General features: G+C 47.1%; 2 protein-coding genes across 2 annotated transcripts in view; both read left to right on the forward strand.

Moving 5' to 3' along the window:
* Myo3a (myosin IIIA) overlaps positions 1-2,810 on the forward strand; it is a 167,371-nt gene extending 164,561 nt beyond the window's left edge. The window contains exon 33 of the mRNA XM_004659674.3: positions 2,435-2,810. Within this exon, the coding sequence (XP_004659731.2) occupies positions 2,435-2,567 (133 nt within the window). The 3' untranslated portion in view covers positions 2,568-2,810. The remainder of the gene's footprint in view (positions 1-2,434) is intronic.
* A 3,621-nt stretch (positions 2,811-6,431) lies between these two features.
* Positions 6,432-13,396, forward strand: part of Gad2 (glutamate decarboxylase 2) — a 75,944-nt gene continuing 68,979 nt past the window's right edge. The window contains exons 1-4 of the mRNA XM_004659761.2: positions 6,432-6,919; positions 7,575-7,634; positions 7,739-7,888; positions 8,903-9,136. Of these exons, the coding sequence (XP_004659818.1) occupies positions 6,844-6,919; positions 7,575-7,634; positions 7,739-7,888; positions 8,903-9,136 (520 nt within the window). The 5' untranslated portion in view covers positions 6,432-6,843. The remainder of the gene's footprint in view (positions 6,920-7,574; positions 7,635-7,738; positions 7,889-8,902; positions 9,137-13,396) is intronic.

Raw genomic sequence — 13,396 nt, forward strand, 5'->3', positions numbered from 1 at the left:
GACACATGCTTCCATCACCAAATCTGTCAGCCCTTTTGCCACTTACCATCCACTTCTATTTACACACTGTAGACGACCTATCTGGCCTCTTAACTTAATCCACCCCTTCCAACTGTGCACCCAAGTCTTTCCAGCCATTCAAGAATATTGTCATATAGCTGTTGCCTAGTTGCCTGTAATTTCAACATCTTTAATGTATGACCACTTTACCAATCACTTCGAACAACCTTTCAACATAATGGAAGTAGGCCCATAATAGAAAACATCCTTAGTCCTCCTTCAAGACCCCAGAGATCCTGCTCTTCATTAAATGTAAAAGCACTATCTTCTCTTCATCCTCCTTTCCCGTTCTCCTTTAGTCTGCTTTACTCACATTTCCACTCCCTCCACTTCACTGAAAAGTGGTGGTTGTCAGTAACCACCAATTTCCACATCCCATGATCAATTCTCCATCTTCATCTTTTCCCATTGGCAGCATTTAACACCTGTAATTAGTTGGGGTTTGTAGTTGTTGGTGATGTCTTATTTTACTTTTAATTCTTTTTTGTTCTTTTGAGGTAAAATTTCACTCATTAACATAGACTAGAGTGGAAATCAATCTGTGCTCAGTCTGGCCTTGAACTTGCACCACCATATGCTGGCTCTTAAAATACCTTCTTTATTGGCCTCCAGAGCAGCCTTCTGTTGGTTTGCCTCTTGCCTCACTATCTACACTGGTTTCTCAGTATTGGAGTGTCTCATCTTTTGCTTTATAAATGTGTACTACCATACTGAAAATACCACTTATGTCCTTAAAGTGAAGTGAGCTCTCTAGTCTGCATCAAAACTCACATCCGACTGCTTCTTCAGCATATCAGCCTGTCCTCTTCAATTTCCAGTAAGTATCTCAAACTTAACATTTCCAAAACTCAAACATTTACCCCCTTCCTCGGCGTCTTTTTTAGATCTCAACAAACAGCATTTCCAACTTTACAGTGTTCAAGTAAAAACCTGTGGGGCCATTCTTGACTTCCATATCTTCCCTACCATCATCAATCTCAGTTCTACCTTCCAAGTCTAATGAGAATATGGCCAATTCTCACATCTTCCTGTGTAAGTCTAGTCCAAGCCATTATCAATTCTGCCTGGATGGTTGCAGTGCCTTTTAACAGGCCTCCCTCATTTCATTCTGACAGCCAACTTCCTCTACTCAGAATCCTTCACGGTTTCTCTCACTCTAAAAATCTAATCTCCGTCACGATCTCAATGCACCAAGCCATCTGCCATAACGTGCCCTCCTTCCTCCTGCTTTCATTCATCTTCCTTTTCTCTTCCCCTTGTTTATTCCACTCAAGCCACAATGGCCTCCTTGCTGTCCTTGAATATGGTGTGTATGGTGTAGTCTCGGGAGCTTACAGCTGGTTGGTCTACTGTCCTTGAATGACTGGACCCCCAAGAAACCCCCATGGTTCACTAACCCTTCAGATCTCTTCTCAAATGCCACCCTTCTCAGAGGTCTTTTTTTTTAACCATCACAATTTGTACACACACCATCACTCCCTCACCCTGCTTTGTTTTTCTATCATACCTCTCATCACTTGATATTTTGAAATTATTTGTGCTTGCTCCACACCAAACTTGAAACTCCATAATAGTGGGGACTGTTGTTTTCCAATCACCTACCTAACCTGGCACCTGGCATTTAGCAGGTGTTCAAGAAATGAATGAATCTGTGAGGATGCACAGTAGGAAGACTGCACTTCCTGAGGCCAGCAACACAATGTGAAGACAAACATTGGCTGTGGTTTATTAGGGTAGGACCAGGAATACTGGCCTGGTGACTTCATTAAAATACTGAGACCTTGAGAAGCTAAAGGGAAAGATTCTACCTTGTGTCATTAGCAGAATGGGGTGGCCGGGATTGAGGGCCATGTTTAAAAGAAACATTTGAGCAGTAATAAAATTTAAAGTGTGTCTGTCCAGGCAGATACCCTGAATTTGATGAAAGGGTATCAAAAATTAAGGCACTAAATTTGTGTATAGAGTGTAGATTATTTTTGGTTCAGTTCTCCACCTGTGGATGCTTAGTTCTCATCGAAACACAGACACTAGGTTCCATTTTGAAAACCTGCTGAGCATAATGGCAGCTACCTTTGGCCATTCGCCTCTCTCTTTTTTCGTTTGTTTGTTTGTGTGTTTTTTCCCAGGTAGGGTTTCGCTCTAGCCCAGGCTGACCTGGAATTCACATGTAATCTCGGGGTAGCCTTGAACTCACGGCGATCCTCCTTCCTCTGCTGGAATTAAAGGCGTGAGCAGGCCCGCCTGACATTGTGATTATACCTTTTTTTAATGCCCAGGGATTGATGGGAGGCAGAAGGAAGAAAACTAGTCTGACTCGGAGCGGGTGCGGATGCGGTGTTGTCACTAACGACCGGAACCTGGGTCTCGCTGGCAGGTGCCGCACAGCTGCTGGGAGTCCCGAGGAGGAGGAGGAGGAGGAGGACCAGCGGGCAGCCGCCCACCCCTACGACTACCGGAGGCTCCTGCGCAAAACCTCCCAGCGCCGGCGCCTGGTGCAGCAGCGGTAACTCACCTACAGAAAAGCCTCCGTCTGCGGAGAGTGCCCGAGCCTGCGGGGCCACACGCACCAAAGTCGGAAGCTTGGACCTCCCGGGCCAGTCGCCCTCGTCTGAAGGAAGAAAACTTGGATCCCTTGGGGAAGAGCCCTGGACGCCTCTGCGCCCACAGACTTCCGCGCCTCCTCTCCCCCTCTCGTCCACCAGCTTCCAGCCCCATTTTCTAAATGTCTCTTTGGCACTTGCTTGTGCCCTTGTCACCGAACTGTGCCGGAGCTGTCGCCAGCTCCTCTTTCAGTTAGACTTCTACTTTCTTGCAAAGGGACCTAGGGACCCTCTTTCGTAGCTGGGTGGAAACTGTGACCGCAAAGGCCGAGTGAGGGAGGACGGGAACCTTGGCAGTGAACTTCATTTCAAACTTGAGCTTTCTTCTTCCTTGTTTATTATTATTGCTAAATAAAGAAGTGCCTTGGAAAGTCCGCGGTTTGCAAGTCTGGTCTACGAGGTCCTTCACCTCTGCTCTCTAACTGAAGTGCCTGCATCAGCAAACACCCATTCCTGGCCAGATCAAATAAACACAGTCTAACTTGAAACTTGCCATGCAAACCGGCACTCCAAACCCAAAACACGCTGCTGCCTCCCCAGACAACGCGTGTGGGTCGGCTTCCTTTACTCACTCAGCAAAACCTTTAGTGATGAGGTTCTGCTACTCTGCATATGGTCATATGGTCTGTACTCCTCAGAATCAGATTGGGGTGAGGACCATGGATGGCAGGGGTTTACGTTCATCAGTTAACAGCAGCCAATTTTTAAAAAAGACGCCCTCCCCATAGAAGCCACATGGGGAGGAAGGATAAGGGTGATAAAGTTGTGCCACAGAGGACTGAATGGGCAGAAGAGTTCTAGCCTGACCAGGGTACCCTGGAGCCCAAGCAAAAAGCCACTAGAGAGACGTTCAGAGTGAGCTGATGCACTTTAGCACTCTCCCCAAAGATGGAGCTGTGCAGACTCAACTTGAACGGAGATCTGGCTGAGGGGAGGTCTCCAAATCTGGAGTCAAAATGAGCTCCAGTCCCCTTCCCAGGGTTAGAACCACCTCTTCATTCGGGTTTGGGACCTAACAGACCTGACAAAGGAATCACTGGCCTTGGGCAGACCCACAAAGCAACCCACGAAGCAAGGGAGCCTGCACCGGGGCCAACCGAAGGCAGCTTAAGGGAGCACATGGGCCAGTGGACAGGGAGTCCGGGGGCCCTCTGCACCCGGGAGACAGGCACTGTGGGGAGGATCTGGCACCAGACAGGCTGCCAAGCCGGGCCCACCCTTCTACTCTGGTGTTCCCGATGCCCCTGCACACCAGAGAGCCCTCACATCTCGATAGGGAAACAACAAACCCTGCTTCTACACACACACAAACACACACACATCACACACATACAAGCCAGGTTCTCAAGACTGGGAAAGAGAATAGCCAGTTCTTGGAAGGTTGCATTTTTGTTTTTGTTTTTGTTCCCTCACCCCGCCCATTCTTCATTTTCTGTTGTTCAGTATTTAAGCACCTAAAGGATGCAAAGGAAAACTTGTACCAAATATATTTCTTTGGCCAGCAGCAGGATCTCTGGGTGAACCCTGGACAATAAGCAAGTCATCCCAGGAAGCCGGTGCGGTGCTGTGTTGTAGCTTTGGGTCCTTCTGTGTGTTGGAGGAAGGTCTTGTCCCGGGGCTGGCCAGCCTTCCCTTCCCACCCGCCGGCTGCCTGCTTTGTGAACTAATTACTATAATTATTACCTCCTTGCGCTCTTTTGTTATCACCAACCCCTAGCACAAGAGAGGGGGAACTGAGCTCTTTGGGGAATTGAAACATTTTTTCAAAGCAAATTGCTGTCTAGGAAAGGATGGCTTTATGGAGAGACAAATCAGATCCCAGTCTGCATTTAAATTGGTGTGCTTAAGTTCTTTTAATGTAAATACTAACATTAGTTTTTTTAAAAAAAAATATTCCGGAGCTGTCGGATTTAAGTTTAAACAGCAACATTTTAAATCACTGTATTTCAAAATAATAATAATAAAAGTTAAATTCAGGTGTTGGGCTTTCTACATTCCTCCTATTTTAATCCACATCTTCCTTGGGAGCTTATTTTGAAGAGTCTTTGTGTGTGAAATCATTCATCGGGTTTTGAGACGCTCTACAAGCCCAGCCTGATGGTTTGCAGAGAAATACTTGGTGTGGATTTAGACAAAGAATCAGGCTCTCCCGTTCCTATCTGTAAAGCTAGGGCAAGAACCGAGGTTTCTGTTTTCGTGGAGCTGTCACCCGTCCTTGTCAGCTGAAGCTTTGTGAGGGGCCAGGAGTGCAGAAGAAGGGCGAGCTGAGTCCAGGGTTCAAGATCACTGCCCTCAAGAATCCTGGTCCCTGCTTCTCACCAGAGCCAGCTCCAGGCCAACAGTACTCTCATCTGCCTCCATTCGAGGCTTCCTTGAGCATCAACTGGCTCCTCAGGGTCCCCTGGACTCAGTCACCTAGGAAGGAGGCCACCCTTGGTGGAGAGAATTGACCTAGAGATAATGCACCTGGGGACACAAAATTGGGTGTCAAGGAGGCCATGAGGCACCCTACATAAAAGAACGACCCTCATCACTAGGAGAGAGGGTCTCAGGATCTCAGCTTCCGTGCCAGTGCAGACACAATGGAAGTGACGGGCGCTAGCTCAGGGCAAGGGGAAAGGCAGCCAGAGCGGAAGAAGAACGCCGCCCTTTCCCGGCAAGGTCATTCTTTCCCTCGCTGCCAGCCTGGAGCTACAGGCTCAGGTGAGCACAATCTTCCCAGCCAAGAGAGACCAACGCTAAGTCTAACTCCGGGCGAATCCTTAGGGCCCCTTCCCAGTGTCTAATGGCCTTTAGGGGAAGGAAAACATCAAATAGAAAAGATTTTCTTGCTTTATTAAAAAAACAAGCAAGGAACTACTTCTCAATGGGCCTCAGAGGTTGGTGACCCAGGACTCCTGGGACGCCATAAAGACGAAGCTTCCCATTGAACGGGGCAACCGGCCACTGGTTTGAGTCCCCTTAAAATGAGGGGTTAAGAAGGCGATTATTTTGCTCGCATTTGAAAGGCCCACATGTTTCATTGGAAGCCCCTTCCACCCTCCCACACTCATACAGACTCAAGTCATGCGTAAGCAACGACAACCCCCCCAACACACACACATCACTGTGGGCCAAGGTCACCAAAGGGAAGGACCGGATCCCCTCCCCCACCGGCCATCAATCCTGTCTGCTCTAGCTGCTCTCCTCTGCTCCCTTCCAAGAAGTTTTTTCCGTTTTTTGGTTGTTTTTTTTTTTTATTTTCCCCAGCCTGAGGTCCTCTGTGATGGGCTCCAGCTTAGATTTTAATTGCCTCAATCAGCAGCCTTTCTCCCCAGCCGTCCGTCAATCAAACCCTGGACGGTGGGCCTGGAGACCCGGCGCCTGGCTGCGCTAGAATAGCTCGGTAGGCAAGGATCGTGGCGCGTGGGAGGCCTACCCCCTCCGTCCCCTCCCCAGGATCCTGAGCAGCGCCTGATTGCGGCTGGGCTGCCTGGGCCTTGGAGGTCACAGCGACCTCAACACCCGTTTGGAAGAGGGCGGCAGGGGAAACCTCTTTTCCCTGCATGCAGCCAGAGTCAGCCCTCAAACAATGAGCCAATCTATGCACTCATAAAACTGGTCTCAGCCACGCTTGCAGCCTCGCCACGATCCCGGGGGTCTGCGGGTGGCTGAGGTCCGCGCGCAGCTGCTCGCGCAGCACCCTGGACAGCGCCCCGAGCCCGCGCAGACCCGGTGTCTTTCCGCCCTGGCTCGCGCCTGGCGCGCAGCCTCCCCGCACCCCGGCCCCGCGCACTCCGCCTCGCACCCTCACGACTCAGCGCCTCACTCTCCCCGTCTTCGCTCGCCACCCTCCCATCCATCCATCCATCCATCCATCCTTCCATCCCCGCTGGGCTCCCTGTCCCTCAACATAGGGTCCTTCCAATCTCCAGCCTGCCAGCAGCCTTCCAACTCTACTCAGTCTCCGCGCATTCCACACGCCCCCGCGCCCACACCCCCAATCCCTAACCCTAGCACACGCGCGCACTCGCACACTCAGACACGCACGTTTCCTGTCCCGGTGTGACACCCACCCTCAGCGCCCGACCGCGCACTGCCCTCCTCCCGCCACACTCGGCACGCACGCGCGCACCGGGCCGAGCCCGAAGGCAGCTCGCGCAGAGCCCGCACTTCGCCCATTGGCGTCAAGCTCGCAGAGCCCATGGCATCTCCAGGCTCCGGCTTTTGGTCTTTTGGGTCCGAAGATGGCTCTGGGGATCCTGAGAACCAAGGCACAGGTAGGACCACGGGGACCTGCCCGCAGAAGGAGACCTTCGTGGGTGGCCTGTGGTTCGCTGGGTTCCGGAGAAGAAGAGGATGCTCTGTCACCTGCAACGGGAAACTTCTCTGGGCCCTTCGCCTGGCTCTCGGGTTAATTCCCAAAACTGACCATCTCTCGGAGCCCTTTGTCCCCTGGGAAGACGCTCTACGTGTCCCAGGCTCTCTCACGGGCTAAGCTCGCTATGGACGGCAGTGACTCCAGGATGCCAGATTCGTGGTCCCCCGGGCAGCGCATCTCGACGTCTAGACCCTGGGCAGGGGCAGAGGGGTGGCAGAGAAAGGGAAGGGGGAGCGGGGAGGAATTTTTGACCTGAAAGCAGAGCAAGCAGAGAAGTGGACAGCCTTGGTATCTGGGGAAAATTAGCTCCGTGGGGAGGCGCGCGGACCTGGGAAAGAAGTGCGAAGGTCTCCTCGGTGCACGAATTGAGGAACTGGAGGGCTGCCGGGTCCTCCTGCGCGCCCCCACCTGCTCGCTGCAGAGAGGTCCGGGAGGGAGGCGGCGGGGTCTCCGACCTCGGGCTGGTAGACGTTGCTCCTCTAAAACGAAATTTCAGTCGCCCCTCTGCTGTTTTCTCTCTGCCTTGCTACCTGCCTGGCCGTCCTCCTTTGCAGCGAGAGCCTGGTGCCAGGTGGCCCAAAAGTTCACTGGCGGCATCGGAAACAAGCTGTGCGGTGAGTGCGGGGTCTGGGGAAGAAGGGGACTTTTCTGGGCTGGGATGAGGGAGCGGGGGCCCATCTGTGGCTGACCAAGGCCCGCGCCCGGTGTCCTTGTCCAGCCTTGCTCTATGGAGATGCGGAGAAGCCAGCAGAGAGCAGCGGGAAGGCGCCTCCGCGGACTGCCACTGGGAAGGTCACCTGCACCTGTGACCAGAAGCCCTGTAGCTGCCCCAAAGCGGATGTCAACTATGCGTTTCTGAACGCAACAGGTAAAGGCACCTGGCCCTTGCTCCGCCCCGCCCACCTCCCTCAGGCTGGCAGCGCCAGGCCCTAAGAGCCCTCCAGCCCGCGGACAAAGAGGCTGGCAAAGGCGGGCCCTATAAGAATTTTACGCAGAACTCCAGAAATGGTGGGCCTGTCTGCGACGTACAAGCCCGGACTCCTGTCTGCTCACTTCAAAGGGACTCCGGGGCCACCAGCCCTGCGAGCTGCATGTGGCACCTACAGCCTGGCGGGGGACCTGGTCCGCTGCCTTGTGTTGCTGGGACCTCCAGGTAGGATTCTGTGTCCAAGTGTCCTGCCAGGGGATTCAGAATCGTTGAGATATATTAGGTCTTTAGATTGGAGTGCGTGTCTATTGTACCCGCGATTTCACAAGGGAAGGATTCCGTTCACGTGCGACCTGAGGGCTATATTTTACCCTCACACACCCAGTCTCCAAATAGCGCAAGCGCAGGCACAGCCACAGCCACATCCACACAAAAATACACAGAGGAATTGGGGAAACCTCTGGCCTTCAAGGAGCCAGAATAGCTTTATGGTCCACTTTTACTGATTTGCCTGAAAGCATTTCTCAAACATTTCTGATGTGAAGTATTTCATAAACATCTAACATGATTTACTAAGAACATTTAGGACACACGTCACGCTGGTGAAATAGATAAATGGAGACACTCTTTTTGAAAGGAAAAAAAGCTAGCAAAACAAAAGCAAGAACTGAAATGCAAGAATTGATTCCGGAAAAAAAGAGAAAATGCAATTTCATTTGCTCTGCATGTACAAATGCTGTTTTTTCCTTTGTTCATTTGCTTACTTATAACAGTCTTATTTCTAAAACCCAGGCTGGCCTCGAACTCGCGGGCACCGTCCTTGTCTCAGTCGCTGTGAATACTGGCATGATAAAAAAAAACTCTCATAATAAAAGAGAAATTGCTGGATCAATACCTTGGCTGCACATTCCCATAGTAAACTCGACATGTGTCCTTTTAATTCTGTTGTTTCAGACCTGCTACCAGCGTGTGATGGAGAAAGACCCACTTTAGCTTTTCTCCAGGCTGTTATGGATATTTTGCTCCAGTATGTGGTGAAAAGTTTCGATAGATCAACCAAAGTGATTGATTTCCATTATCCTAATGAGCTTCTTCAAGAGTATAACTGGGAGTTGGCAGACCAACCACAAAATCTGGAGGAAATTCTGACGCATTGCCAAACAGCTCTAAAATACGCAATTAAAACAGGTATTGTCCCGCCAGCAAGACTAAAGCTCTCTCTCTTTTTACGACTTTTGTTTCTTCTATCAAATGTTTTCTGTTTTGTGGAGTTATGATGGTTTTAAAATTTCAAAGTTATCCTCACCATTCAAGATAGCCATTTTGGGGATGAATCAAATCAAAAACACCTTGTGTGCATCTGATGTTAGTAATATCAGAAACCTCCCAGTAAACATAGTCAGACTTTACGATTGCCTGTGTTTGGCCACAGGGATTAATTGAGGGTGTAGCAATAACCCTGTGTCAGCAGAGGCCAGTAGAAGCAACCCAAAATGGAGAAAGAAAAAATAAGGAAACAGAAGCTCAAAAGGCACGATCCAACAAAAGCCCAGAATTCCAGTGTCATGCTGGTTACTTCAGTGGGGTAGGACCAGTCAGAAACTGGCTGGACCACCTATAATCACTATTACCCAGCTGAAGGGAGAATGTGGTATTGTCTCAAGTTACTAAACTTTGCATTTGAAATCCAGTTTTTCTCCATTATAAAGAAGTGCACACACACACATCACAATATAGACTAGCTTGGTATTCAGCCACATTACATAAGAATTATGTGTTCTTCACAACCATTGTGTGTGCATGATAAGAAAGGAGGAAAGAAAAATCTGACAGTCTCAGGAATTTTTTAAATGTATTTGAAATGGTTTATTGTCTTCATACAATAACCTTTAAAACAGAACAAAATGCATTTATAGTTCCAGATATATCATTCATGTGGAGGGGGCAATCTAAGCTTTCTTTTTATATACACAAAATCAACTATTTATCTACACAGGCCCTAAGCACTCTGCTTTTTTGCTATGTTGTGTCCATGCAAGGTGGCATTCATTAAAGCAATAAAAAATAAATGTGAATGAATATCTGGGTCGAGAATAGAAGCCTCAAGGATCTACAATTGTTCACAGAATTAAAATGATTTACTAGCAAATGATAAGTGTAAAATGCTTTAAACACTTATGACCGTAGAAATGTTATATTTTATGTTGCAGTTTTGTAGATGAATTCTCACTGTTGTTATAAAATTTTTAAGAATGCTATGAGATATTTGAGCTTTGTTCTAGACATTCTTTATACCAACAAAGAGGAAGGGTATACATAGAAGCCCTAGGATGTTGATTTATTGTATAATTACCGTCTGTCTTGTAATAATAAATACACTTATACCTACATACTCAGGAAAAGGAACTTAACTTGTTGATTTCCATCAAACTTGCTCTATGAAATATGATTTTTGAAGGTTTAGATATCATCCTCTATTAGTTTTCCTGAAAAATCCCACAGGATATAAACACCAGACACTAAAAGACATTCCTTCCCACCTATTTCTCATATAGGTGCAAGCCTAAGGAATGCTTTTAACTCATTTTTGTTTAACACATCCCATATATCTAAAATTTAAATATTTAACAATATTTAACTATTTAAAATAATAGTAAATATTTAATAATATTTAAATTACCTATTGATTATATTTCAATCAAACCAAAACAAATGTCTAAAATTGTCTTACATATATATGTCCTTAAAAGATTGTGGTGTTTGAGATGTAATTTAGAGTTAAGATAATGGGAATTGTCAGTAAAATAAATTCATATTTCTGTCTATCAGTGTTCCATTTACTCTCAGGAAAGAAAAATGGGTTGATAGAATACTTGGATGATTTTCCCTAGTGCTTATAAGACTGTCAGTCAAGTGTTGTTGTAATGCATTTTATTTCAAATTCAGATAAAAGTATAGGTTGAATAACCAAGTAACATTTCAGAAAAATAATTAATAGTAGGCAGCTTCTCTCTTCAAATGATGAGTGTATAGATTTTTATATTGTCACTGCTAAATTTCTCAATAAGTCCTATTTAGAGCCTATCTAATCAGTTTCCCTTCGTGCCAACATCCAGTGTTTTTATGATGTTTGGGAGCTCATTTCATAAAATTCCTGTCACCAGCTTTCCACTGAAAGTCCTTAGCCTGATTTCCATTTGAGCTCCAAGTTTAGAGCATGGGGAAGACCATCAGAATGAAACCTCCATGTGTTGTTTAAATTACTTTGTAACGAAATGTTGGAACAGAGACTTCTGTGAACAGTAGGGTTCTGGAATACTGTTTGCTGGGAAGATTGGATTTGGTGGTGGCTGTGAGGGAGGGAGCTCTTGTAGTGGTCAGTCTTCAGTTGAGCCATGAGACAAAGGGAACAGCTAGGCCAGTCTGTGTGGGTTGCCAGTACACAAAGAACAGTTGGGATGTTTGGACCTTCCCCAGTTGTTGATGAGCACCAGCTCTGATTTTCCATAGGCTGATCCTCGGCAGTGAGTACCAGCCTCTTGGGTTTATTTGCTAAAGTGAGCTGGAAAATTTCATTGCCTGGAGCAGGGCCTTGATATCACTTCTCAAACTTGCTGTCCCCTAGCTGTGTAGGCAATGCACAACCACAGGATTTTCCCATGCAGTGAACTCTAGCTCACATCACAGGGACCTGGGTGGGTAAGGTGCCCAGGGCAGCTGGGACAACTGACAGGATCTGAGGAGCCCCCATACGATCTCAAGCAGCTCTGGATGAATGTGCTAGGAACCCCTTGGAGGCAGCTTGTAAGGGTCACAAGAGCAGAGCAAATGTAATTAAGAGGATATTTCTGCCAGAAACTCAAGGGGTGTGCTGTTCTGACCTGTCAAATACCTCCTCCATATTCTCACATCATTATCAGTGAATAAATGCTGGGATGCCGGAGAAAGTCAGATGAAACTGCAGACCAAGGTCAAAAATTATAGAGAAGGAAGGAAGCCCAGAAAGTTAAGCACCAAACTTGTGATTAGTTTACCCTAAATACTCAACAAGGTGGCTTGGTCTTCTGATGCTCAGGGACACACTTTAAAATGCCCATGTTTAACAGAGGTTTCCATGCCAGTTTCCATAGAGTTAAATGATAATAGATACCAGGTTTATCTACAGTTTATTTTATTACCTAGAGTTGCCAATCCTTATTAATTTCCTCACTTAAGAATGGTGCAGGGCCAGGTGTGTTGGTGCATGCCTTTAATTCCAGCACTTGGCAAGCAGATGTAGGAGGATGACTGTGAGTTCAAGGCCAGTTTGAAATTTCATAGTAAATTCCAGGTCAGCCTGAGCTAGAGTGAGACTGTACCTCCGGGGGGTGGGGGGGGGATGATGAAGGGATCACGGAATGGAGGGCAAAGCATGGGCTGAGATGTCAGCTGCATGCTGTAATGAGATGGAGAAATCACTGACACAAAGGGGGTGGAGCTTGTTCCAGACAGCAGACCACAGAGGGGTGTTCTACCTCTCCTGAATAAGTAAACTGATTAGGTCAGAAACAAAGGGCCCAGAAAAATTTTAAAAATAATAAAAAGTAGAAGGATAGCATGCAAGGCCATAAGGGAGGTAAAACAATGCTACAAGAGAAGCACAAATCCTTGTCCCTCTGAAATGTATGCCTTCCCAGCTCCTATCTTTTCCTAGTGTCAAACTCTCTAGCCACATGCCTGGGGCTGATAAAGAGCACTCCAGTCCAGGAGATAAGCTCTTCCTTTATCTTGTTTTGTCCATGATGGGATTGAGACTATCACATCACCAGGCATCAGACAGGTGTCCAGCAAGTGATGGGTACCTTTTTATCAGATGCTATTTCCATAATCATTTCTCCAAAATTTCTGTTTCTAAATAAAGCACGGATTAACTGATGGGCTTCTCTGGGGACAAGATGTGCAAACACAGAATCCTAATGAGATATTTCTCATCACATTTTAAATAATAGCTCCCAGAGTGTGTGGATATCAACCCATTTACAAATTTTTAAAGAAATTCAGAAGTTAATTAGAAAAGCCAGCTAATGGGCTGATCAGTTCTTTGAATATGTCTTTGCATCTTGTTGACAACAGTTATATTGACCATCTTTAGCTTTATTCTAAATCAGAACTGTGAGGGAGCTGTTGTTCATGGTCCAATATTCAGAGGAAAATTCTTCAAGAATTGCCTTTGTCCATACCATCTCTAGATACTCATCACTTTTTGAATCTGGGGCAAATCAGTGGGCAGAATGGCCTATTTTCTCATTTTTGCATCGTCGTTTGTAATCATAAGCCATTTGTCACTGACACTATTATGAATGTTGGCATGCCTAGTGGATGTCACGGTATGACTGATTCTCAGAGCGACTCAACAGCAACAACAACAAAAAAAGGATATTTAGTAGCAAAAATGCAAACAAAAAATAG

This window comes from Jaculus jaculus, chromosome 5, assembly GCF_020740685.1.
Source record: "Jaculus jaculus isolate mJacJac1 chromosome 5, mJacJac1.mat.Y.cur, whole genome shotgun sequence".
Taxonomy (NCBI): Eukaryota; Metazoa; Chordata; class Mammalia; order Rodentia; family Dipodidae; genus Jaculus; species Jaculus jaculus.